Raw genomic sequence first — 27,837 nt, 5'->3', positions numbered from 1 at the left:
AGAAACAAATGAAGTTGTTTACAAAGTGACAGTTCAAAAATGGCAACTTCACTGGAGCTTGCAGTAGAGAGAAACAGCATTCTGTTATTCATTTTTTGCGAAGTGAAGGAGTGAAACCCATTGATATTCACCATAGAATGAAATTGCAGTATGGAAATTCATCTCAGTCGCTCCAGCAAGTGTGATATGAATAGAGTAACAAATTCAAAAACGGGGTTATTTCCGTAGCTGATTCTCCCCAACTTGATCCAGCAAATCATGGTGCCACGCCTGAGTCAATTTTAGCACTTGAAGTGTGAAAGAAAATCGTCGTATTATTTTTAACGAAATCAGTGAAATTTTAAACATGCGCCACGGTTCCGTACAACACATTGTGAACAACATTCTACAATTCCATAAAGTATCAGCAAAGTGTTAAATTGACCCCAGAATTGAAACAACGACATGTTAATGCTTGTGAACAACTCTTGCGTCGGTATAAAACAGAAGGAAGTACCTTTCTGACAAGGATTTCTAGTGGAGATGAGTCTTGGGTGCACTATCATCAACCTGAAATCAAACAAGCACGTGAAGAATGGCGTCATGCTTCTCCATCAAAGCTGAAAATTTTTCGCACCCAGCTCTCAGCAGGAAAACTTATGTTGGCTCTGTTTTAAGATACTAAAGGGGGTAATTTTAGAAAACTACATGCCTTATAGAGGTACAGTTACTAGTGCTACATCCTCAGAACTTCTGAAGAACCGTGTCACCCTTCTATCAGAACCAAAAGGCGAGGATCTCTGAGTAATGGCGTCCTTTGCAACATGGTAATGCACGACTACATACTGTCCAGACAATGGTTGCAATCGTCCAAGATTTGAAGTATGAATGTCTGCCACACCCTCCATATTCGCCTGACCTCGTTCTCAGCGATTATCATGTATTTGATCACTTTAAGAAGGCTTTGAAGTGAGAAGAAATTTCAAACTAACGATGAAGTAATTCAGACGGTGCATGAGTGGTTGTGCACACTATCAAAAGATTTTTTACTGCAGGTATTGAAACATTTCCAAAACGATGAAGGAGATATATTGAACGCAATGAGGACTACATTGAAAAATTACATATTCGTTTTTGACGTTGTTCCAATAACTTAACTTTAACATAGTTTTTAAGGTTTTCATTTGACTCTCTCTCGTATAAATAATATACCTTATCATATGTCCTTTTTTTATTTTCCAGATTAGTTCGTGGTGTGATGAACGTAAACGTCAATATGAGGGTTGGAATACACACTGGAAGAGTCCATTGTGGAGTACTGGGGTTGCGAAAGTGGCAATTTGATGTGTGGTCTAATGACGTCACATTGGCGAATTACATGGAGAGCGGAGGAATTCCTGGGTAAGTTTTCCTGTATATAAAACTGCACGAGTAATCATTTCACACGTAACTAGTTTTAATTTAAAACTCAATTTTAACGTGAAAGGAATACTGATTACCTAGAAAATCCCTCGGTTTTCCAAAAGGAATCTCATTAAATTTAGTCTTGCATCTACGAAGGTTTCACATGTTCTAATAACATCAAATGCAGAAATCCTTTTAATCAATTTTCACTCCCTTTAATAATACCGTAAGTAAAAGCCCTTAAAGTAATTAGTCACATCCGTTCCCTTCAAAACCGTAATCTAGCCGAGAATTTTCTAGTTGAGATAATTATTATACTGACGGTACTTTAACCGTGAATGTTTCAAGGATCTCATTAAATAACCTCTTGATTTACAAATTCAGTTTGTGTCACTCGTTAGGGAAATGTTTCCCAACACAAAGACACACATCATGATTCCTGGTATCAAATCAATATTCCTTTAGAAATATTTTCGACTGAGGACTGACAAAACAACAATGTAAATTACGAAAACGTCTTCCATTCGGCGCCTCTTCATACATACATATATCAGAAACTTAAATAACGAATCCGTATTTGAATTTCAAGACTTCATCGCGCGTCTTTAAAGGGACTTGGAAAAATACAAAGGAATCCGACCTAGTTCTACGTGAAATAAAAGCAAATATAAACTGTATTCGAAAACTTGCCAGACATGCACCAACAGCAAAAACATAAAATTCCACTTTTGTCTTTTAAGTTTATCTGGAAGTAGTTGCAATGTTGGGCCGAGAGAGATGAAATATTTTGGTTATTTCCAGGAAAAGGAGATGGATATTTGCTGCCTATTCTATCTTGAAAATTCTATATGTATAATGTATCTAATTCAAATTTGAAACTGAAACATAACATGCATAATTTATCGTAAAGTGCGCCCAGAAATTATAGAACCACCCATAAAATTTTAAATACTTTAAATTGAAACAAGGATATAAATTAAATACTCTTTTGCTTACAACATAAATTTGTTGAAATTATATCCCATACTGTTTATTTATTCAATTTTGCTTATGGATACAGAAGAAAATAAACAAAAAATTAATCGTTTATATGTTCGTCCAATAATATAAAACGACTTGTTTTTCTCTTTAATCATTTCCTTTGTGAATACTTGTTTAGTCCTTGTTTTTCTAATTCCGTACCGTTTTCAATTTCATAAGTTCAATTTCATAATTTTGCGAGTGGAAATTTGTTAACTCCTGAAGAAAATAGACAAATAAAAATTTTACACGACTTTAAATGGTCAAAAAGGAAAATTGCTGTAAAAGTAGGCCGCTTAAAAACATTGGTTTACAATTTTATTAACAGAGGTTGTAAAACTACCAAAAGTAAAAAAAACCTGGCACCCAAAGAAACTGCCTAAGAGATATGAAAGAAGGTTTTTAAGGAAAGATGTCTTTTTTTCAAATAAAAAAAAGTTTAATGTTGATAAACCAGATGGTTGGGCTTACTACTGGCACGATTTAAGAAGAGAAAAACTTATTTCAGCGCCAACACGGTGGAGACTCGGTTATGTCCTGGCCAAGATTTTCTTTCAATGATTCGACCAATACTGTTTTTCTATCGAGTAATATGAACGTCCACAATTATGTATTTCTCTTCAAAGATAATCTTCTGTCCGTTGGCGACTTTGGCAAGGCTTAATGACGTTTTTCAGCATGATAATGTTCCAATTCGCAGAGCTCAGGTAACAAAACAATAGCTTTCCGACCATAACATGGATATTATAGAGTGACCAGCAAAGAGTCCAGATTTAAACCCAATGAAAAATTTATGGGAATATTTAGCTTAGAAAATCTACGATCAAGAACAGCGCCAGTTTACCAATATTGAGAACTTGAAGAAAAAAATTGTTGAAAAGTGGTATGGCATTCCCTCCAAAATTTTCCAAGGACTAATGGAAAATTTGAAAGATCAAATATTTAACATCATACAAAGAAAACGAAAAACTATAAAATTGTGAAGATATTTTGACCAAAAATTTATGTAGTCTTATATGTATATTTGGACAGGAATTTTTCATTCTACCGCTATAAAAACGTTAATGACCAAAATTCTATGAATTATTGTTGTGTGTATGTTTCTTAAAAATTCATTTTATTCATTTAAAAAAAATAAGGGTGGTCCAATACTTTTTGGGCGCACCTTCTACGTAGAGATTTAAACGAAATTTATCTATAAAATAATGATTTTCATAAAAAGAATATCTTCTAGTAGAACTATGAATGAATGTGATCCAGAGTCCTCTGTAATGCGTACCAGAGAACCCTAAATTCTTAAAAACATATCTGAAAACATCTAAAATGGAAATTTGGCATGAAAATAGTGGTAACTTATGAAACCCACAGCGAATGGTGACAATAGTACATCTAATCCACCGCTCTGTGTATCCAAACAGTAATTTTGCTTATGGCCAAGTTAGATAGAAAAACAAGTTTCAGAACTCCAAGACTCCCTACTTCCAATCGGAGATACGGTCTATATGGGATTGAAATCTATAAAAGTTTTTACTAAAAATCAAAGATTTTACTTAAAATATTGTAGCCTATACCCCAGTATAATTTCACAGTAGAAAGTCGTGCACCAAGATCTGAAGAATTGTTTGTAGGTTATAGTGAAACTATTGCAGGAACAGAGGGAGACTCCAGTGACGGATAGGAACAATCCAAAGTTGAAGGCATGAATTAGTTATTCCTAGCCCTGTTAACTAACAGATCAAATGAAGAATCTCGACAATACATGCATATTTTGCAATACAGGAACAAACTTCAGAGAAAAACTAAAATATTCGACCATTACCATTTTTTTATTAAACATTTAGCTGCCTAAAATTTACAGGGACCCTTGAGAAAAGCTAAAACCATCTGACGTGTCACAGAGTGCAAATGGATTTTGTCCTCTACAACAAAGAAAACATGGATCGTTGAATATGTTCCACAAGTGGTTCATATGTTACGTCTTTGAAAGCCTTTTCCTGACATAAGTAGGTAAAACAGCTCTGTTCTTACTCTGCTTCCTAGCCTAGCCTGACAGGGAACAATAGGCCCTTGAGGAATGATGTTTTATGTCTTGGAAAGGTTTGGACGTAAATATACAGAATGAAAACGTATATAGGTGAAAGTACAGCAATAAAATTACAAGAGGTATATTTGGTTTGTCGAAAGAGAAACCAAATTTTTTATTTAAATCACAGGTTGGGCCTTAAGTTAAAAGAAAATATGTAGGTCGTATTTTATGCATAAATCAACCTTAACATTAAAACTACCCCAACTTAGCATTAAGGGTCGCTTAAACTTAACGTTTTCTGAATCTTGATACTTAATACTGGACTTGCATGCATCCACTTTTCTACTGCTTTTTCCTTTACTTCACGTGGTGAGCGATTAAATGTTTTACATTAAACATGCAATACCAATTTCGTATTTTCGTTTTAGTTAGAAAGTGAGTTCAGTTTGTCCATTGCAATACCGAGTAATTCATCGACATTATTTTTAACTGTGTAAAAGAGTGTATAAGCCGCAATTAATCGAGTGGCTCTTCTATGCATGCATAGCAAATGAAGCAATTTGCCCTAATAGCCAAAGTAACCGGCCTACATAAATATGCTATAACATAAGCTGCTGTTGCTAACTTAAAGCAATCAGCTTTGATGAAGCTGCGATTTGCCTAAGTGATGAAATTAGCATATTTGTGTCTCCCTCAGGAATTTATCCTCACCACATTTCCTATGCACAGCTTTGACTATACAAATTTCAATGGTCAAGAACCGTGATGCTTCAAGGAAATGTGTTACCCATTGATATATTCTTGCTCATAAATGCAACTAAAAAGGCATGAGGTATTTTGAAAATGCTTTTGAAATTGCCTATTACCATTCTCCATCTAATAATAACGAGTTACGAGTTAGGAATTTCAATTTAAGACTATACCAAATCGCTTTATATCAGGCAGGACTGAAATTTAAAATTTTAACCAATTCTCCTTTTGGTTAGATACCTACCTACCTACATATCTACTAAATTTTCCTACAGAAAATCCTCTATGAACTTCTGGAGTAGCAAAACGATAGGACTGTGATGTAAGAAATATTATCCAATATTGCAGTGTTCTGGAACCCTAAACCCTTAACCCTAAAACAGTTACCTACGAATTAATACAGTCGTTGCTAAAGAATTAACCTTCAGAATTCTTCTCCAATTTTAGATGCGAGAAAGATGAAGAGAATTGCAGATTTTCATATACGAAGTCCTCCTTAAGTCTCTGAAACGTCCAAATTGTCTCCACACGTATACATATATAGATATATTATTATACAGTATGTACATAAAATATGGAATAAATTCATTTTTTCGGTTTGGAATTTAAATAATGAAAAATGCTTGGACACGTCGATTTTAATTTAAAACTCCACATATTTTGGTTGGATAATGTGACGTTATCATAATTCCAGATATAAAGTCGGTGTTAATTTTTTTTGATAATTTTGTGTAAAAAGCCGCACTTTTTTACATATAGGACATAAACTTTTTTACTATGTTATATAACAAATTTTTTGATCAATTCTTAAAAATATACATATGTATGTATGTTTTATCCGGGTCTAGCCTATACGGATATTTCTGGTTAAATAAGATACATATGTATGTCCTGTTATATCCACACTCCATCATTATAGCTAATCATTATAAGAATTTCAATTCTTTGTGGTATAGATAAATGCATTTTAATAAAAAAATTATTCAAAATTAAACCTTGGAGAAGTTAAACCATAACTAACAAATATTAAAACTTACACATTATTGGAATGTATTCAATGACTAAAAATACCTTTCCCATGAAAATTAGTAAATAAATCAATAAATGACTACTCAGATGCGTTTCATAGATATCTGTCTTCTATCGATAATTACCCTAAAGAAAAATATGTTTTTTAGGAATTATCAAAAAAATTTATGTAATATAGTAAAAAAATGTATGTTCTGTGCGTAAAAATTGTATTCTTTTATATAAAATTATTAAAAAATCATTAAAAAAATGAACACTGAAGTCATATCTGAAATAGTAATGACATCACAGCTAATATTATTCAACTAAAATATGTGGAACTTTAAACTAAAGTGGACGTATCCAAGGATTTTTCAATATTTTAATTCCAAACCGAAAAAATGAATTTATTCTCTACATTATGTACATACTGTATATACTGGAATTATCTTACGGTATTTTTTTATAGTGATACAAAATTCAGAAATATAGAATGTTGTATTTAGATTAGATCCTTCAGTTCTGTATCAAAGAAAGACAAGGATAATGACTTGGCAGATTTTCAAGTAGAAATTCCCTTTAAGACTCTGTTCATTGGAAAATTCTACGAAATTGTTGTTTATTGATAATATCCAAAAACACAAAGTGAACCTCTATTTAGATCAGCTAATTTCTGGACAAAATAATTCCGAAGAGATTGAAATTACATAATTTATTCGTCTAGCAGGTTCGCTGTGACCTTTTAGAAAATATAGAGTTAGATATCTGTAGAGACGTTGCAGTGATACCTCAATCGCAGTTTGAACAAAACTTGTTCAAAGTTTCATTCAGTTTAAAAAAGTTTCTCCTGCCATACTCACTGAAGCTAATGAAAGAAGGTCCCTTTGCAAACTCCTTCTCTCCCATTTTTTCATTAATTAGCCCATTTATTTAACATATTGAAAGACTATAAAATTTTATTTATTTTCGCCCTTCTCACCTAATCCTATAATAGCATAACCGCATAATATTGTTACAGGCGTGTTCACATCACCGAAGAGACTCTCAAGTGTTTGGGGAACGATTATGAGGTGGAACCGGGACACGGAGACGAGCGAAACGCTTACCTTAAAGACCACAACATCGACACGTTCCTGATTGTAGCACCAACCTATCGAGGGGTAATTATAGCATCATTATTCCGGAAATAAACGTCGAGATAACGTAATTATCACATGCTCTTTGCTGGATTATGGTTCTAAAAGCCATTATCCAGGAATTGTCTTCTCTCATTTTTCCCGTCAAAAAATCTGCTTCTATTTCTAAACTTAATCTTATTGGATATATACGTCAAAGTTTCCAGACCCATTCATCTCAGTAATTAAATTAACTCCAAACTAAAATATTCCGGACAAATTGTATGCAAATAACTACAGAGTTCGTTCCCATATTTACTTACTTTGGGCAAATGAGGTACGAGGATTTATCTGAGTAACTTTATAATTTGGTGAGATAAGGAGATAAGGATTTCATTAGTACTGTAGCTGAAGTTGCATGATAACTCTGAGGATTATAGATTGTAGTCACTTAATGCCCACGCTAAGCACAAAATTTTAAAAATACTCAGTAAGAATTAAGGCACACCAGAAATCATCACAACCGGAGCATTCTAAAACCTCCTTAGCTTACCAAACCGACAACTCCTCTTTAACTACTCTTAAAATATTTCTAAATGTATTTTTTTCTTTTTGCATTTTATAAATTATTATTTACGTGTAAAGGTAAATGTTTTTGTCACAACGACAGAAAGACTAAGTGGTGTATGATGATAGATATGATATACAGGGTGTTCTTAAATGTCATGTACATATCGAAGGGGGTAATTCTTTAGCTTATTTCATGACTAAAAGTTCATACAAACATAAGTCTGCAAACGTCTCGTTACCTATCTGCAGGATGTTCAAGTTAAAAAAGTAAAAAGTGGTTACTCTTGATGAGTTACGAAATCGAATATTAGATACATTTGAAATCGTAAGAAATGCTCCAAGAGTGTTCGAAAGAATACGGGCATCAATGAGAAACAGGGCGGGCGTTTGTGTAAGGGTTTGAGGAAGTCCCTTTCAATAGATGCTGTAACGTAGTTTCCTTGTTAACATTATTATTATTATTATTTAGATTATTATTTGGGATTATCTCAGTTTTAATTTTTAACAGGGAGTTCCAAATAAACTCTCTAAATTTTTGAAAATAAGAAGATTACCTATAATAAATAATTGCTTACCCATAATAAATTTTTAATTCCATCTGGCGAATTACAGAAAATCGTTTTTTTTTTGTGACTGATGCAGATACGAAAAAGCTGTATGATGCCAAAAAGTATCTAAACAAAATAAAAAAGTCCTGTTGTATTTTAGAAACGATCAGCGGTGCATCGTAAAAAATAATTAGAGGAAGAAACGGGGGTATGACCCCTGAAAAAATATCACCTTATAGATCATCCAAACCATTGTACATGCCCAATGATGTAAATCCTACAACATAAACTTTAGCTAAATATCTCAAAAACTACAGGGTCTATAACAAAAAAGCTGAAAAATGTTTGAGATTTGGACACCCCATAGACCGATAACGAAATGTTTTCTGACCTATGTTTATATAAAGTTTGAGACATGAAAAAAGTCAAAGATTTACCCCCTTTCGCAAGTACATAATAACTGTATCTGTAACAAAATAAGTTTTATTAGTTTCTCAAACTTTCTTTATAGGGTAGTACTCCATATCAAAGTCATTCCATGAATGGTAACGTTGCCAAAGAAATGAGAATAATGGGTCACGGTACTCAACCTGGACATTCCACTAAGTAATCATTTACAAAACCAAGTTATACAAATATTTGAACTTATTTGTTGCTTATTTTAGACCCTTTAGCGAACCTGGAGAATCCAGAGATAAGAATCCGGAAGACGAAGTAAATGAGTATCTGATGAAAGCTATAGACGCCAGAAGCATTGACAGGCTTAGGACTGAACATTGCAGGACTTTATTGCTTAATTTTAGGGATCCCAATAAGGAAAGAAAGGTGAGCGACTATTGCAACTAACCGTACACAATGCAAAATTGAAATTTTCTCGTTTAATTAAAAGATCTGTTGTTTTAAAATCTCCAGAAAACGAGAAACTCAAGTAAATAAATAATTCTTAAACGCTTATGGCGGTAACTTTCACAAAGTTATTCTAATAATAAAATCGAGCAACTTTTCTATAACAATTTCGAAAAGTTTTGAATAGATTATTGAAGTAGAGCTCTGAAACTTCCACTTATATAAAAAGTTAAATGAACTTAAGGCTCTTTTTGAAACGATTTTTCTTCGATTGGAACAACCATTTACTGCCAGATGTGCAGTCTAATATACCGAATAAATCTGTTTTTATATGTATGTGAATATCTTAATAATTTTATATTTTCAAGTATTTAACTGTTTATTTCAGACTTATATTACAGGTTAATCACTCTAAACATTGAAACATTCAGATCACAAACAGAAAATATTTTACATCAATCTACATTATGCGTTCCTGCAGGTATATTTTAATCATTTATTAAGATTAAGACTTAACGAAGGCCAGTTTTATAGGTCATGATTAAATCTAAAAATTGTGATATGGTCAACTGCCAAAACATAAAGTTTCTCTTAAGTTGGGAATAAAATGTCATCATTGGTTCTTTGCCTCACTTCAAAAGTAATTTTAGCCAAATCCATAAAACTAACCAAGAAAAAGTTTGCAGTACGATAAAAAATTACTTTTTTCCAGTATGCTTTAGAACGGGATCGAATGTTAACCCTCTATTTCGTTTGCTCTACTTTCTGTTTTGCTGCTATAGTTCTAGTGCAGATAGCAATATTTAAAAGGTGAGTCTGCATTTTATGGTATATTAAACAGTCATTTATCTTTGTACATCGTTTCAGCAACGAGACTGCTCTGCTGTGTTCAGTTCCTGTAGTATTATTACTTATCCTTCTTCCTGTTGTTGTTTATATGGACAACGTTAATATTAGGGTAAGTTTTTTTATCAACGTATTTCTAGTTTACTATAGATATTCATTATCCGAATATATTAACAGACAGCCTTTAGAGCCATATTATAATTTTCTGACAACTTTTTCATTGCATAGAAGGTGTATCATTTAGTTTATAAAAAATTAATCTTGAAAGAAACTCGCACAATTAACATAAAAAGTAACATACAGAACTTTCATTTTAAAATGGACTTCCTTGCGTATTTTTTGATTCTGTGGTTTCATTTGAAAAAATAAACATCCGTTGAGAGTTGGAGGAGGAACTTTGTGTTGACAACATAAAATATTTAAAGACTTCGTTGGTAAACTTTTCTCTATTGCCCTATTCTTTAATTTTAAAGTTTATTAAAATTGTAAAATATCAAATATTCTTTTTTAGCATTTCCAGAAGAAAGTTTTCGCAGTCTCCAGACAAATCCACAAAAACCGAAACATCGCTCAAATTTTTTGCGTTTTCATGTGCGTCTGCATTTACTTCCTTGTAATGTTACGAAGCGTAAGCCAGCTCCCTAAAGCTAAGATTCCAGACAGTAATGTTATTACTTTTCAGCTAGTTTTGCCAGATGATATCCAGTGTCTGAACACAACCTTATTTGAAAAAAACTGTACAAACTTTTTAGGGGATCCAGGAATTTTGACTGAGGACTACAATAAAGACTGCAAACCTTATACTCTGGTTGACGTAAGTATTTGTCATTTAACTAAAACTAATTTCCGGTATTATTCAGATAATGATAGCTATCATTACTTGGCTAAATCGTGGAAACGCCGTTAAATTTCAGTGTTTTTCCTTTCGGTTTCCCCGTTAAATAATTTAGCATCAACCCTTGTTTGCCTTTCAAAGCGAAAGTTATCTCAAAGCAAAAATGTTCTCCGCAATTGACTTTTTTTCTTCCAGGAATGCTTGAATTAATTTTCCCACTTTTTAGTCCCTTTCCCAATCAGCGGCGTATTTTACATTTAAATGAAGAACCCGCATTTGGGAATATATTTTGCAGTTTTATACTCCTATAAACGAATCTTTTTATGATCTTCAGTGCCGCTTATCAAGGGTGACTCTCTCCGGAGTATTAATTTTAAGGACATATATAGTTTTTGTTTTAATTTTAATTCTAATTTGTACGCTTACTGCATATTTCAGAATCTTCTCCTCTTAGTCCTAATTTCAATGATAGCATGCGCAGTCTACCAGATAATGATTTCCCTTGTGAAGACAATCATTTTGCTGGGTGCAATGGCTGGGTTTTTGGCTGTCTATATGCAGTATACAAAAGAAGTGGATCTAATTTATAAGACGTCCTGTACATACAAATACAAGTAAGTTATAATTATTTAGAAGTTTACCGAAATAGGGCACTTATACTAAAACTTTCCCGAAATTTGTTATTGCTACTGTATCACGAAGACATGATAAATTAGCAAGTACAATGTCACATTTTAAATCCTTCATTGTGTTTTATGATATTTCACGCCGCATTTCTGAGCTACCCAGAAGTTTTCAAATGTCTCGGTTCCTTTGTTTCTAACTCAAACAATATATTCCTGTCTTGTGTTTGATATAGGAAGTGTACGTGACGCAACTAAATTATATTTCCCTTCGCTATTCCCAGGACAGAAAGGGTTAACTAAAGCAAAGATTGTTTTCTTTTTGTATTTGCCATTCGAGGATTGAGCCATTGGCAGACGATCTGACGGTTAGTTCCGCTCGAGGAATGCCTAATCAAGTATTGTGTTATATGCAGTTCCGGGATGATATATCGGATTTATTCCACTGGATGGCTGATTTGAAATCAATATTGAACTAGTAGTTAGTGTCCAGATGGTTTATAATACGATGCGGAAATTAATCTACAAATGAAACAATACTGTTGGGAAAAGGTCGGGCAAGTATTAATTTGTGCGTGTCTATCTCGGAAATCCTTTCAGCAATTGCTTGTTCAAATTGATTGTCTCGACGAAGGCTATCAGCAAGGCTGTAATATATCTTTTAATTACATGCCTGATGGACCTAATAAATGGAAACAGCTGTCGCAGAGTTGCCGAACATTCTGTCTCCATTTCCACCGGAACGCTCTAGTGCTTTTGCGGACTTACCAGTAACTTTTACTGTTTCATGTTCATTCGCACAATTTTTTCTATTGTTGAACATTTCTGGCTGGTTGCATTCCAGTAAGTATCCGTGACGAAGCTGCCGTGAATGCCTTGAACTTATTCTAGAAATTGAGGAAACTTTAGTAGCGTCCAGAATAGGCTAAAACGATGCCTGCTTGTGATCCTCTCTTTTTTTCCTTCCTTCGTATTCAGGCCGTATCCATTTGTACGTATGTCTTTTGAAATGCGCAACATGTTGTATCTGCACCTGTACCCACAGATGACTGATGAAGCCAATAAGTAAAACACCAAGCCATACCTTCAATGTCAGATTGTGTGTCCCCTCTTACGCTTCAGAGCTAAATATAACCAATTGTTTTATATGATATATTTCTATTACTAATGCTTTTAAGCAGGCTTCAAACTCGCACTTTATTTTATTACCTGTTTTCGTGAAACACTCAACTTGAAATAAATATTTTACGTCGGCATCAAACTCGATTTTAGGCTGAAATCTTGAAATCTAGTAACACTTTTAAGGGAAATAGGGCATGTAAAATGAATGTATTCTTAAATCATTGCCAAAATAAGATGGGGTAGGGTGTCCTTTTCTCCCCTTTTTTTGCCATCGTCCTAAAGGTATATCCATTATCGATGGCATCCTGGGATTTAAGATTAGATCCATTTATCTGCAATGTTTGACCATTATAGAAGCAAAATTTAGATTTCCAGTTTCAGTAAGCTCTAGTCCAAATAAATAATAAATCCGTCTCTTTATAAGTATATTACTACGACTTGACATTATAGCTAGTGGTGCCTAAGAAAACTCAGCAATATTCTTGATCACCATTCAATCTCCAGCCAGACTCTTTAAATTTTTTTGGAAAAAGAAAAGAACTAGAATGTTACTTTAAATCTTCTTTGGCCTCTATAACGGAAAAATTTAATGTACCCAGCAGTTAATAAGATATTCAGAAATATTACATACTAAACATTATTTAAAGTTTCATTAAATTTTAATACTCAATATTATGACATAATTGATTGCTAATCAATTTTATTGAAAACAATTTATAAATTAAACTCCATTAAAACTTATTTTAATATTTCAGTGCGGATGACACGCTCACTCAACACTACATGAACATTGTAATTCTGGCTGGATTTGTTATAGCCCTAATTCTCCATGGGCAACAGACAGAGGCGACTTACAGGTTGGATTTCGTTTGGAAGTTGCAAGCAACAGGTAATAGCAAATTGTAAACATTTTTGTAAAAATTATCATAACCACCATGCCTCAGTAAAAGGCATTTAATATAACCTTTTACGTTGATATACTACAACTCGTTACAGAGGAGAAAGAAGATATGGAACACCTGGAGGCATACAACCGAAAATTATTAGCCAATATTTTACCAGTCCATGTGGCTGAACATTTCCTGAATACGGACAAAAATAATGATGTAAGTAATTTGTTATGATTTCCTTTCCATCCAGCAGTAATTAATGTCCCCAGAAGATTTTTCCATGATAAATTTCAGTTTACTCGTATTACATATGGATGGGTTTTTGCATATATTCAAATTTTATGCTCCTAAACGCAATTTTCCATTAATTACTAAAATTATTCAACTATCAACTCAACTAAATTCTAAAATAGTGTTGTCATTACATTGAATTTAAATTAATAAATTCGTTAAAAGCGATAATAAAGCAAAGTACATTAACAATGCTTTTACATGCTCAAGAGTTGGGATAATTAATTTGTTGGTCGCAATAAAATATGAGTTGCCAATCAACTAATTGAACTCAATAATCGGAAATATGAGACCTGTAACTATGTTAAAGAGAGATGGTTTGGCTTTTTTGAGTAAGATTTTCTCAGAAAGGAGCCATCTAATGTTTTACTTCGGCCGCAATCACTACACTTATATTTCAAGGCTGTGCGTTTTTTTTCTGTCTTTGATATTTTCGCTATACAAGCAGTTGGTGTTGGGGCTCGTCACGCACTTTCTCCTTTTGTTCGTGATGCTAATCACCATCGTTCTTTTCACCTACGCAATATACACCATTACTGTCCACCCCCGGATTATTTACTTCCGCTCTATTGTCCAAAAGACACGCTGAATCGTTAAAGTCTTCAAGAATGTTTGAGTTTGTCGAATATTTTTGGATATTTTGTTCCTCCCATTCGTGATTATTGAATCTAAAAGTCATTTGATCACGCAAGCGTTCATTTAAACTATACTGGTAAAATCATAATTTCCTGCTAAATACCGTAATGTATTTATTTATTCTCTCATAAGTTTCCATTTGGTGTCTGAAACAACCGGCAAAGTTAATTTGTTCTGCAAATATGTTTTTGAGTATTTGATGAGTTTTTGACGAAGAAAAGATTTAATACACATTATCCCTTTCGGTTACTTTCAGCGGTTTAAAATATCTTATCAAAATCTTAAAAACATGTGGTCTCACCTTAAGTCATCTTTTTTCTGTCATTAATCTATGCATACCCAATTATAATATCTTAAATTTTTGATTACAATAATCTCATGGTTCTGTTTTGGTACTAAATGCGCCAAAATTAAAATGTTTGTACTGTTCAGTGCCTCCAGCAGTAGTTCTAACATAATTCCTTTATCCCCGTCCAAATGTAGTATGATTGCCCATTCAAACACTAATGCCCAGAAATTAAAAAAATTGATTGGTAGGTATACATTTTTTTCCCTAATTTAAAATCTCGTAACGTGGGATCTGAAATCTGCATAGACGATACGAAATGAGATGAAAAAAGAATACCCAGAGGCCTATAAAATAATGTTTTATTAAAACTAATTTCACTTCTCCCTTTTTTCGTTCAAAACACCGCTTTAGGCATTTCGATACATGTTTTATTGTATTACGCCTGTCACAAATGCGTCTATAATTTACACTTTTTGTCTGGTATAATCGCTAAATTATCTGTACGAGGCGTCTTATTGTTCTATCGTTTCCCCTGATGAAAGCAATAAAATAGCTTTTTATAAGCTGAGCTTTCGTATTCTTCCAATGAATAAATGTAATAAACCCATTATGAGAGAGAAAGAGCTTAGAGCCTCCAAAAAGGTGTAATAATCCCAGATTTCAATTTTACACTGAACAATTAGCCCTTTTTGTCAGGTTTCATATAAGGAAACAAATGTTAGAATTTCATGTGTAACAGCAGTTTTAGATTAGAAGTTTCTTTTAGCGTTTACACAGAATTAGCTGCAACGAAGATTAAGAAATAAAATCTTGAAAAAATTGGTAAGCAAATCCGCCTTGCAATCGTTCCACTGAATGGATAAGTTCTTTATCAAGTTATTCTACATGTTGACTTTGACTTATATTTCAGAACCAAATTTAATTTTATGCTTAATGTTCATTCTCTATCGATCTGTCATTATTAATTATAACCAGTGAAATGATTTACTTCATATTTATTGTACCTATTTATGTATGTGTAAATCCTAAAAATTCCAAACTTAAATTATTTCTCGTAGAAAAAATATCTTTTGTTTATTTATTTTCAATTTACCAATGCAAACATTTATTAAGATTTCGAATCTTTCTCTCATAATTAGTCCAGCTAAAATGAACCATTTTAGGAACTCTATCATGAGCAATGCGATTTCGTTTGCATCATGTTTGCTTCAATTCCAAATTTCTCCGAGTTTTACGTGGAACTGGAGGGAAACAACGAAGGCGTTGAATGTTTAAGACTGCTCAACGAAATAATTGCTGATTTCGATGAAATGCTCTCTGAAGATCAATTCAAATACATTGAGAAAATTAAAAGCACTGGAGCGACGTATATGGCGGCATCAGGTGAGTTCTAGTTAAAACAGAAGAAAAAATCACTTTTCACAAACTTGCTGCAAGTTTTGAAGCAGATACGGTTTTTATTAAAAGTAAGATTTACATCAAGCATTTTTAAATCAGAAGGGAGATTAATTTAAAGGGCACGATGGAATATGTCAAGTTTTCTCAGAAATTAGAGAAAACCCAAATTTGCTGCACGAATTTTGATGGCCTTAATAAATATATACACACCGTCAAAAGTCTTAGACCCCCTAATTATTAAACAACTACGTATTGACCATATTTGCAAACAAAAATTCTAATGCCCAACAACATCTTTATCTTCATGTTTATTATTATTTTTTGTTTGCAAAATAACAAATTTTTGTCCATTATAAAATATAACCAAATAAATAAACTATAAACCTTGTTTATACAGAGGGTCCAAAACTTTTGACAGTGTGTGGATTTACATCTTCCGAGATTTTTTAAAACTTCAGAATCATACTGATGAGTCAAATGGAGAATGATAAGTGCTTGATGGAAAAGACCTCAATTATTTTCTTGTACTAGTGAAGGTGATAATAACACACAAACCTGCTACATAAGTTGTGGTGGTTTTTTAGTTCCTTAATGATAATAAGATTAATGCAAAGTGCATAATGACAACTTCATTTGTTCCCCTGAACTGAGGAATGTGCAGCTAAATGTGAAAATAGTTCTTTCAACTACGTGTTGATCTGTTATGCTAATATGCTATGCTATGCTAAGAGCTTTAATACCGTATATAATTAGCTTACACTGGATTCAAAATTAAGCCGCCACCAGTGAAAAGAACGGTATTTGATTTATCGACTCACGTTTTATGAATTATTTATTCTGATATTAGATATTTCTGTATTGTGCTATTTTTCTTAATCTATATTGCATATTTTAAAGTGTATTAATGATTTTTGTTGCGTCTCTTATTTTTTGTTCTCGTTATTTGTCTGAACTGAAATTAACTACTTAATAGGGTAATAATGATAATTGATATCTTTTACGGATTCTATAACTGAATTTTAGGTCTCACACAAAATACTTGCGATATGCAAGGTTTTCGACACGTGACAGCAATGGCGGATTATGCCCTTCGGTTGAAAGAGCAACTCCAAGAGGTGAACGAGCATTCTTTCAACAATTTTCGAATTCGGATCGGAATCAATGTGGGACCAGTGGTGGCGGGAGTGATTGGAGCCAGAAAACCACAGTATGATATTTGGGGCAACGCTGTAAATGTCGCGTCACGAATGGACAGCACTGGAATATTTGATAAAATACAGGTAAGGTGCCCTAAGAACCGAAATATCCACCTCACTTTATCAAAAGATTCCATAAAAACGATAAAATAATTGGTTTCCGTGAAAATTATCTTCCAAGAGGTAAAATGTATTGGTAATAATTTACGGCTATTTGTGGTCATTTTCAGGTTACCAAAGAAGTATATCAGATTTTAAGCACAAAAGGCTACACGCTTACATGTCGAGGTACCATCGACGTGAAAGGCAAAGGTTCCATGGAAACATACTTTCTAGAGGGCAAATGTAAACAACTATCTCAACCCCCTACTAACATAACTGTAAACCCTTTGGCTGTCTCCCAATCTAACAATAGTTCGATGTTAGACACAATTTCAGAGAGAATTTAAAAGCTTTTTGTTGGTCATTATAACTTCTCCCAGGTTTGATTGGTTTCTCTAAGCACCTAAGTGTCAAGAGAAACTAAATTATGTGCATAGTTTTAAAGGAAAAAACCAATCAAATCCATTAAATCAACTTTTAAAAACTTATATGGAGGTATGATAGTCTAAATGTACTTTTTTTTTTTAATTTTGAATATCTAAAGACACTAATTACTAAACATGGTATGTATACTGGGGCATGACCAGATGCACATTGACATTTTCTGCCCAGGTCATTCCATATGGTCAAAGTTATTTCAGAGCGTTCAATAAAGGTCGTTTCGCTAACTTCAGACTGCTAAGAGATAGTTAAAGAAGGTTAACATTATGACGAACTAAAACGTAACAGACATAATTTCATATGTCATACCTCCATGTTCATGTAACAAGAAACAACGGCTTAACAATATATCACTATTTTTATGTAGCCTAATAAAGTCCCGAAGACCCATGTTTCTGTAAGGTTGTGATTTGTGATGGTAGTACAAAGTTAATTGTATTATTACAGTACCTACTATTTTTGTATTATACATGGTGATCCTTCGGGAAGTCCCTCGATCGGTTGCAGGAAAACCACAATTTGGAAAAATCTGAAAATCGGTGGATATACCTAAGAAGTTGAGGGCACACGTTAAAAATATTTTTAAGATGGTGACACTTCCGGCTATACTTGAAGTAGATATCGACTAGCTTATTTTAAATAGAACGTTCTATATTTTATTGCATTTTTGGATTCTACGATGAATTCTAAACATATTTTATATCAAACGTTTTAGACTTATTCTTAACTGCTCTAGAGATATTTACATTTAAAGATGAAATTTAACAATTGCAGTCATTGATTTGTTTGGTGATATTATGAAAAGAGAAAGTCGTATCGCTACAATTTTTTGAAGCATTGCTAATAAAGTATTAGTTTTATCCATGACTAGTTTAGCCACGTATGCAGTAAAACTTGCGAAATAATATACAGTGTTCATAAATCATTCTTAAAATTAACAATAAAAAATCAATAAATTCATATTTTTTTAATATGAACTCCTATTTTTCTTAATACCATCGTGTTAAGCTTGAAAAATAACTTTCACTTTGTGTTCTAATGCCTATACCTAAAAACAATCATTTCGGTTTTATTAAAATAAAACTTACTTCACGCTCTAAAGTTAGTAAGGAATGCGTTTTATTAAAACTAAAATAACTAATATCATCTATTCATAAAATTAATTTCTTAAATATTCGAATTAGCGAACTCCTACCTCAAGAAATTTTTTGCATCTTCCTAACAATCCTTCATGTGTTGCTCTTTTCATTGAAAGTAAATTCAATATAGCAAACGATTTTCTACCTCGCTACTTGCAGTCTTCTTTGGTAGTCACTGCAGTGCCATAGACTCAATTTTTTTATAGTATCCCATATAAAAAAAAACCTAGCACAAATAGATCAGGCAGTCGTGGTAGCCAAAGATGTGGTCCATTGGTGGCAATCCAACGGTCAGCAAAAAGGTTTTGCAGAAAATCGTTAACCAGATGACTATTATGAGGGGGAGCTCCATCATGCTGATAAAATATTTGTCTGTGATCGTTTAGTGAAAGATTGTCTAAATAATTTATTTCGAAATTCTGCAAAATTTTCAAATAACAATCACCTATAAATAAATAAATACTGTCGATGAATAAAGTATAACTTGAGTTTTGATTTAATTATCACCATTTCAATTTTCTTCATATATATCTAGTACAACAACACCGTTATTCCTCATGACACAATAAATGTTGAACCTTCCATCTTTCTTAAAAACGTTCTTCTCTAAAAGGATGATCATTGGTGTCGTTCCAATAATGGAATTATAGCAATTAAATAGTCAATTTTGTGAAAATTTTGCTTCATCCATCCAAATAATGTTATCCAAAAATGACTCGTTTTCATGTGATATAATTAAAATAAATTCACAGAAATCTCTTTTTTGAAAAATTGGCTTCTTTCAGATATTGTGCAACTGAATATGCATAAAGGTAGAATTCATGTTTTCGTAAAATTCGCAAAACAAAGGTTTTGGACAGTTCTAATTCTAGAGCTACTTGTCTTGTCGAAATACACTCACTTTCACATGAAATGCACCACCCAGTAATAATAATAATTAAGTCTTGTAATTTTGGCAAAATAATGCTTCATAATAGAGTATCAAATGATCAGACTTTTAGTTAAAAGATACAACATTTGATAATGAAAAAATTAATAATGAGTGACATCGCCTCGTACAGCTATGCAAGCACGTACTCTTCGCGGTATGCTTTGCAACAAATGATGAATATCTTCCTGGGGTATTTCATTCCATGCTACCTCAAGATGATGTCGTAGGTCATCCACATTGTTTGGAGGCCTCGGTAAATTTCGAAGACGGCGACTCATCATATCCCAAAGATGTTCGATGGGCGATAGGTCCGGTGACCGTGCAGGCCAAGGCAGTATTTCCAATTGTGCTTCTTCCAGGTATCTTCGAGCAATGTTCGCACTATGTGGTCTTGCATTATCCTGTTGGAAAATACCATTAGGTAAAGTTTGCATGAAAGGTACTGGCCTCAGAACATTGTCAATGTAGCGACGTGCGTTTAGGGTGCCTGGAACGAACACAAGAAAAGATCTTCGGCCAACACATATCGCACCCCAGACCATAACACTAGGTGTTAAAGCTGTGTGGCGCCTTTCAGAAAATTGCAAATTTCTTCTTTCACCTCGGTATCGCCTGACTCTTCTAAGACCATCATTGATTCATAAACAAAATCGCGACTCGTCACTGAAGACGATATTGTTCCACTCATGATTCCAATCAATTCGTTCTTGACACCAGGCCAATCTGGAAGCTTGGTGTTGGGCGGTTAGTGGCAGTCGTAGATTTGGGCGGTATGAATGCAGGCCAAAAGACGAAATTCTTCTGTAAACTGTTGCCATCGACAACCGAAGATTTAGAGCTCCAATCCAATCTACTGCAACAGACATTATTGTTTGAAATCGATCACCAATGGCCATACGTCTAAGAAGTCGATCTTCATGTGCGTTGCTGCTACGGGGAGGACGTCTAGCTGGACGATGTCGCTGAACCCTTTCTTCAGACCACGAAGACCATATTCTCGCAATCGTGATGTGGTTCCGATTCATTCTTCGGGCAATTTCACGAAAAGAAAGTCCACCCTCCTTCATGCCGATAATTCGCCCTCTATCAAAATCCGAAACGTGGGAAAAATTTCGACGCTGTCTCACTGGGGGCATTTTGAGATGTCTTGTTCACAGTTCAACAACAAAATAAACTGATATTTCCATGTAAATATTATTTTATTTATTTACAATTGAATAAAAAATCCAATAGGTCGATGACAAAAAAACCACTAGCATTCTTTCTTTTTTACTGAAAGTCTGATCATTTGATACTCTATTATGAAGCATTATTTTGCCAAAATTACAAGACTTAATTATTATTATTACTGGGTGGTGCATTTCATGTGAAAGTGAGTGTAGTTGGGTATGCTGCAAAGTATCCCAAAATTGCTATCTTAATATGTTCATTGTCAATAACGGGTTTAACTCTTTGCACTTTCTTCTTAACAGGCGCGCAAATTTTAAAATTTTCCATTATTCGTTGAACGGTTTTACAATGCAGATTTGGTTTTTGTGGATAGCAAGTCCCAAGTGCGTTACACTTTCGCGAAATTGCTTTATCACTTTCTCCATAAATAATAAATAGATTTAAATCATTTTCGTATGACAAATTCAGCCTTTCCATGATTAATAATTTAATCAACAAAACTGTCAAAAGTTAATAAATGTTTCCATAGAAACTTTACCATCAACCATTGATTTTCCATGACCTACAACGCTTCTGGTATGAAATCTATCCAAGTATTAGAGTATGAAGTAAGTTTTTTTTTAATACAACTGAAACGATTGATTTTAGGTCCACGCATTAAAACACAAAGTGACAGTTATTTTTCGAGCTTAACACGATGGCGTTAAGAAAAATGGGGGTTCCTGTTAAAAAAAACATGAGTTTTTAATAATTTCTAATTATCAGTTTTAAGAATAATTTATGAACATCCTGTATATTATTTCGTAAGTTTTACTGTATACAAGGCTAAAATAGTGCCTTATTAGCAATACCTCAAAAAATTGCAACGATACGACTTTCTTTTTTCATAATATCATCAAATGAATAAATGACTACAACTGTCAAATTTCATCTTTAAATGTAAATATTTCCAGAACAATTAAGAATAAGCGTAAAATGTTTCATATAAAAGATGCTTAGAATTCATCATAGAATCTAAAAATGCAATAAAATATAGAACGTTCCATTTAAAATAAGCGAGTCCACATCTACTTCCAGTATAACCGGAAGTGTCGCCATCTTGAAAATATTTTTAACGTATGCCCCTCCACGACTTAGGTATATCCCCCGGTTTTCAGATTTTTCGAAATTATAGTTTTCCCGCAATCGATCAAGGGACTTCCCGGAGGACCACCCTGTATACATTTTTGTGTAAATAATACAACTTTATTTTGTTATTCTTCTCTTTGTTTTGTATTATGTAATGTTTTAATTTATCTAGAAATGCATGTTTTGTTAAGAAATTTTATTTATAAATTATTGTAAAAAATGTACAGTTTTAGTTTAAATTTATATACTTCTTATTTTCACAAGTTAATGGCAAAAGTTCTGTCCAGAATTCCTCCCTTTAACTAATAGTTATAATAATCAAAAATAAATTGATGTTATTTTTTTATTATAGATATAAAAAAAAGTAAAGGGACAAATTTAGAAGCAAAGGTTTGTACGAGCCGTTGTTCACTTGTCATTTGGTAATACTCTTGTAAATATAGATACTTCATCATCCATCAGTGTTCTTACAGTTTATTTTTATTTATAGACAGTTTTATAATAAAAGTTACAAATAATTTGGGTTTACTCGTTTATAATTTCGGGGATTTTGACCTAACCTATGAGAGAGAGAGAATATTGCTATCACCAGATGTTATCATTAGAATATGTGCACTCACCAAAACTTCAAGAAGTAATAGACAGGAAATTCTATCAAGTATAATATGCAATTTTATTGTTTGCATAAAGAATTAATTAAATGACTATGATGCAACGAAAAAACACTCTCTGTATAGTATTGATCACAACCCCCAAATATTCCTCTACTCCTAAGACGCTTTACGGCGAAACGCAAGCCGAGTAGATAACTCTTAATAATAAATTCGAATATACGATATCTGAAGATTAAACTATAATTACTAATCATAATTGAGGAATTTTTTATTCAATCCTCAGCTCCTTGATTTGAACTTAACAATACTTTCAATTTAACCAAACCACTTAAAAAACTTTAAAGCAGTTATTGAAGAAGTCTAGTAATCACTCAGAAAAAAGGACAGACTACATAGTGCTGGTCGCTATTCCTAACTATTCGCCCTTCCTCCAAAGATTCCTACTAGCAATGACCAGTAGGATGTCTGTTAGTAAATGGGAGTCAAAATAAATCTTAGGGGCAACTTAAGAAAGGAAATCTTCAATTCTGAATGGTTGGTTCCTAAACTTCTCAAAATTGAGGATTTTCTTAGTTAATTACCGGATTAATGTTTGCTAACTTGAACTAACTTGGTATTTGAAAGTTTTTTTTTTGTAATATGAGTAACTCCTTTTCGGACTTTGTAGCAACCGCTTCAGCCTTCATGTAGGTGATAAAGTAAACCATTAGCAGTGTTAAATTCTGTTACACTTCTATAAATAATTGTGTTATTTTACGAGTATTTGGTTACTATGTGCGTATTGAGAAATACGATGAAAAAGACCTAAAGATGAACTCTATCTGCCATGCTAATTAGCCATTTCGATGAATGAATGGTATAGGAGCGTGTGCAGACTACACTTTTGGAGTGAATTTTGCAACTGTATTGGATATTGCCTCAGATTTTTCTTATAATTAACAATTATTTCATAATTTGCATATAATTAACCAAAGCTGTTCCATCGTTAATAAAAGCAAATATCACAACTTTTATATGATAAACTTATTATGTCATAATCTCGCTCATTATTCTTTGATCAATTTCTCCATTCAGGTACTTTACGCTTAGGCGCCCTTTTACTACTTCATGCTTCAGTATCATGTATCTACATGAATTCGCTAAAATACATTTACTACCCAGAAATAGTGTTGATACCCAGGCATCTAGCCATTTATGAATTTTTTTACCTATGTAAATACAGAAAATACCAAAGTAATAAAACTTTGATCGTGTTTGAGCTGCAATTAGACAGCAAATATATAATAATTAGACCCTCTAATATAGTATTTTTGATTTTTATTACATAAGAGAATTCACATTAACGCAAATATTGTAAGATAAAATATTGACAAATATGTTTGTCTCTTGTTTGTTTGTCTGTACCACCATTAGTAACGCCATTGCAAATTATTTGCTGCCTATTTATTGTTTACATTAACTCTTAAAGCAATTAAGAGAAAATGTTATTCATGGAAATTTTTAGAGATTAAATTCGAATTACAAATACCTTTGGTTGCTGAGCTCCAGCATTAAATATTCAAAACAAGTTATCAGAAAAAAATAGGTATGTCCAAATTAATTGGTCTATGAGAGAAATTAGAGTTGTAGCGAGTTTCGTAGTACTCGTAGCAAAGATGGAAGGAAATGACTTCAAATATGTGATGTATGCGACCGCAATTTCAGAAATCTTTAACTACGATAATTTCATAAAGCCGAGTTTCATAATATCAAAAATTTAAACCTTTTTAATAACAATAGATCCATCGCATGCCAAGTGATGCCAGAAACAAACGAGTAGGTACGTTTCCATAGCATCAATCCTGTTATTAAATCAATGTCGTTTTTCATTCCTTTCTTGCCATTCTCTCGATATCCTTAAAACCACTCCTCAGCATGTCAAATTTAGATGATTTATCGCAAAGTTACGAAAACGGCTCCTGCGGGATTAGAAACTTTGGAGGTGGAGAGTCTTTATTAAACAAATATAAAATTCCAATCCAACATTTCGATTTCAAGTATGTGTCCCGGGCAAAGAACCCGAATGAGCTAGAAAAGATTATAGAAGTTTTAATTTCGGGACAGGAAGGGTTTTACCCTGATTTGCTTAGGTATGTAAACCGTTTTCTATGTCTCAAACAACAGGAACATTAATGTTTTTGTGGCTGTTTAATACTTATTTGGCATTTCAGGGCTACTGAAGACAAACTTCGAAGACTAAAACCAAACAGCAGATTTTTGAGGCAAACTTCTAGATTTCTGAATAAAAAAGAATTGAAAGAAGATGAAATCCAGCAAATTTCCGACGATCTACAAAAGTGGGTTTCAGATGTTTCCAGAGACAGTAAGGAGCTAGATCAAAAAAAAGCAGAAAAAATTCGGTAATAAACGATTTTTTTTTTAAATTTTATTTTAATTAATTATCTACTTAGATGTGAGGTAAACATTCGTCAATACGATCCTCAACCGGAACACTTAAACCTCGTCAAAAACGAAAAACGAATTTCGTCTACGGATTATCGAGCTTGGGATCAATATGATCCTGATACAGAATTATTGAAGCAGGAGTTGGGCGAGGAGAGGATGAAGCGAGAGGCGAAGGAAGCTCAGAAGGCTGCAGAGAAACTGAAACTAGAAGCTGAAAATTTCGTTTATGCAGGAACGAGCAAGCAATTACACGCTACCTTAAGAGATCTAAATAATACTAACATGAAGAAACTAAAAAAATCGGTAAGGAAAGTCCACTTTATGGTTCCAAATTCTTCCAGTCTTTTTCATTAATTTCTTCAGAATTTCATTTAGACTATTTGTCCCGCGTCCCGATAAATTCATATAATTTTTTTGTCTGGTACTTAATCAAGTTAGTTGCAAAAGGACGAAACTAAAGGAGTTCTTAGTTTATAATACAACACACTTTATATTCCTCCCCTTGAATTCAAGAAGGAGAAGTATTAGACTTTGGGACGCCCTGTATAGAATAAGTAAAACCTTTCTTGAGACAATGCCTCAAATATTAATTTTGAATAGCAACTAATCACGTTAGTTATAAAAAGACGAATCCTCTTAAAAGCGAAAGAAAAAGCATCAAATACTATCCTTCTTTCTTTTTGGCCATAATTAGGACGTGGCTTCCTTTAAATTATATTTGACGAATTCCTACATCACTTCTTTCCTTCATAAACCTTATTAGGCTTCTTTTCAGAGAATATCCAAGCCAAAAGAACCTATTCTTATTGGGGAGGAGTTACTCCTTCATCTCTCCCTATCTGCTTTCTCTTAACTTAAGAAACCAAATCACAGATAGGAATGAAGTTGTGTATAGACTTATTTAGTTATGTACTATAAATTCTTAGATTGGTACCATTAAAAAAATGCTTTCTAGGTATTTTTTAATCAATATTCCACTGAAGTAGAAGCATCATACACTTCAAACAGGGAATTGGAAAAAGGCAGAGAGTTTTTCACGACCGGAGACTACGAGTTCGCACTCAAATGCTTCACTCAAAGCATTTTATGTAAACCTTCAGTTGTCAATCTAAGCAACAGAGCTTTAACATTTCTAAAATTAAATAAATTTGAGGAGGCTATCGGCGATTGCGATTGTGTATTGATAATTGACAATAAAGATTTGAACGCCTTGTTACGGAAAGCTCAAGCTCTAGAAGGTATATAAACTCAAAGATACTGTTAGGTCAACTGGATAAGTAATTTTCTTCATTGCAGGTTTAAAGAAATATGAGGAAGCATTGGATTGCGTAGATTTGGTCATAGAGAAAGATCCCAATAATAATGTGGCACAAGAACTAGCGGAACGTGTACGAAAGTATTGCCGAAACCTAATGAAAAACACAAGGATGAAGATTGTTGAAATTCAGTAGTTGTATTTTGGAGTTTACTGTAATTTCCCATAGACTTAATGTTCGATAATCAGTTTGCAAAATAAACGTAATCAATTATATATTAACAAAATAATATTATTTACAAGTTGATAACTTGATGCATCAAGCAAACATGAATAAGTCAAAATATTGATATATGAAAAAGAACTTTAATCCTCAGCATCTGCAACGACAATCTGCCCTTTTCATGCACCGGCAACAAAAACCCAACCAGATAAAAAATAGGGCACACATCTGTCCCTGTATAAGTTTCTTTGTGCGTGGTTCGAACTTGTTTTCTGATGGTATGTTGAGGGATGAAGGTGGGTGGCTGAAGGGCCAAGCTGCACTGGCATCCCGAAAGACAGATGCAGCGTACCTTTGTATTATGTTACCTGGTTCAACTATACACGCATATGGTATCAAAGTACTGCATAATGATTATTCGAGAAAATTTCACAACTTCAGCTAATCGGAAGAGAAAATATTCCCAACGGTGATTTGATCCTAAAGGAATAGGTATAGCTACTTAAAGTGCCTTGTGTAGTAGCTGTACACAAAGGCAATATAATCAGAAGTAGAGATAAAATATGTAAACCGGTAAATTTCTAATGGTCATACCGTTCCAATTTTGCAATGTGCAGAACTGCTAATAAGTTGATTTGCAGAGAACACCGGAGAATGGTGTGCGGTTTTAGTATAGGCAAACATGTTATCTGCTTTCTCCAAAGTTCAATCACCGAGGAAGAAATTGCCTACTTGTTGACCTAGCGCAACATTTTCAAAGAAGTCATCAGAATCAGGAAAAGTTACTAGGTTTTTAACTTGTATCTATGAAATTATATAGGGTTTACAGTAAAAATGTTTAAGATGGGTTCCGTCTTCGAATGATGTTATTAAATATTGGTATCCCGCCCTATTCCTAGATATTACTAACGTTTAATACTTACCTATTCCAGGAGGCCAGATACGCCAGTAAGAGATCTGCTGCACATCTATTTTATATTACATGGTGTATGTGGTT

At 33.3% G+C, this 27,837-nt stretch overlaps 2 protein-coding genes across 3 annotated transcripts in view; both read left to right on the top strand.

Annotated features, from left to right (window-relative positions):
• Positions 1-22,829, top strand: part of LOC136417308 (adenylate cyclase type 6) — a 168,877-nt gene extending 146,048 nt beyond the window's left edge. For both annotated transcript variants that reach the window (XM_066402964.1, XM_066402955.1), the window contains 14 exons: positions 1,222-1,380; positions 7,206-7,347; positions 8,932-9,026; positions 9,086-9,245; positions 9,979-10,076; positions 10,134-10,224; positions 10,624-10,740; positions 10,795-10,926; positions 11,386-11,561; positions 13,448-13,581; positions 13,689-13,798; positions 15,962-16,181; positions 17,220-17,476; positions 17,623-22,829. In XM_066402964.1, coding sequence (XP_066259061.1) covers positions 1,222-1,380; positions 7,206-7,347; positions 8,932-9,026; positions 9,086-9,245; positions 9,979-10,076; positions 10,134-10,224; positions 10,624-10,740; positions 10,795-10,926; positions 11,386-11,561; positions 13,448-13,581; positions 13,689-13,798; positions 15,962-16,181; positions 17,220-17,476; positions 17,623-17,841 — 2,110 coding nt within the window. In that variant the 3' untranslated portion in view covers positions 17,842-22,829. The remainder of the gene's footprint in view (positions 1-1,221; positions 1,381-7,205; positions 7,348-8,931; positions 9,027-9,085; positions 9,246-9,978; positions 10,077-10,133; positions 10,225-10,623; positions 10,741-10,794; positions 10,927-11,385; positions 11,562-13,447; positions 13,582-13,688; positions 13,799-15,961; positions 16,182-17,219; positions 17,477-17,622) is intronic.
• Positions 22,830-24,662: 1,833 nt separating this feature from the next.
• Positions 24,663-27,017, top strand: Spag1 (Spag1 axonemal dynein assembly factor). Its single transcript, XM_066403036.1, is given in 4 exon segments — positions 24,663-25,046; positions 25,128-25,665; positions 26,318-26,600; positions 26,659-27,017. Coding segments are annotated over 4 exon segments (1,191 nt in total). The 5' UTR covers positions 24,663-24,831; the 3' UTR covers positions 26,814-27,017.
• The last annotated feature ends 820 nt before the right edge of the window (positions 27,018-27,837 follow it).

Source organism: Euwallacea similis, chromosome 2 (genome assembly GCF_039881205.1).
Source record: "Euwallacea similis isolate ESF13 chromosome 2, ESF131.1, whole genome shotgun sequence".
Classification (NCBI taxonomy): domain Eukaryota; kingdom Metazoa; phylum Arthropoda; class Insecta; order Coleoptera; family Curculionidae; genus Euwallacea; species Euwallacea similis.
This window is presented reverse-complemented; position numbering and strand designations above follow the sequence as displayed.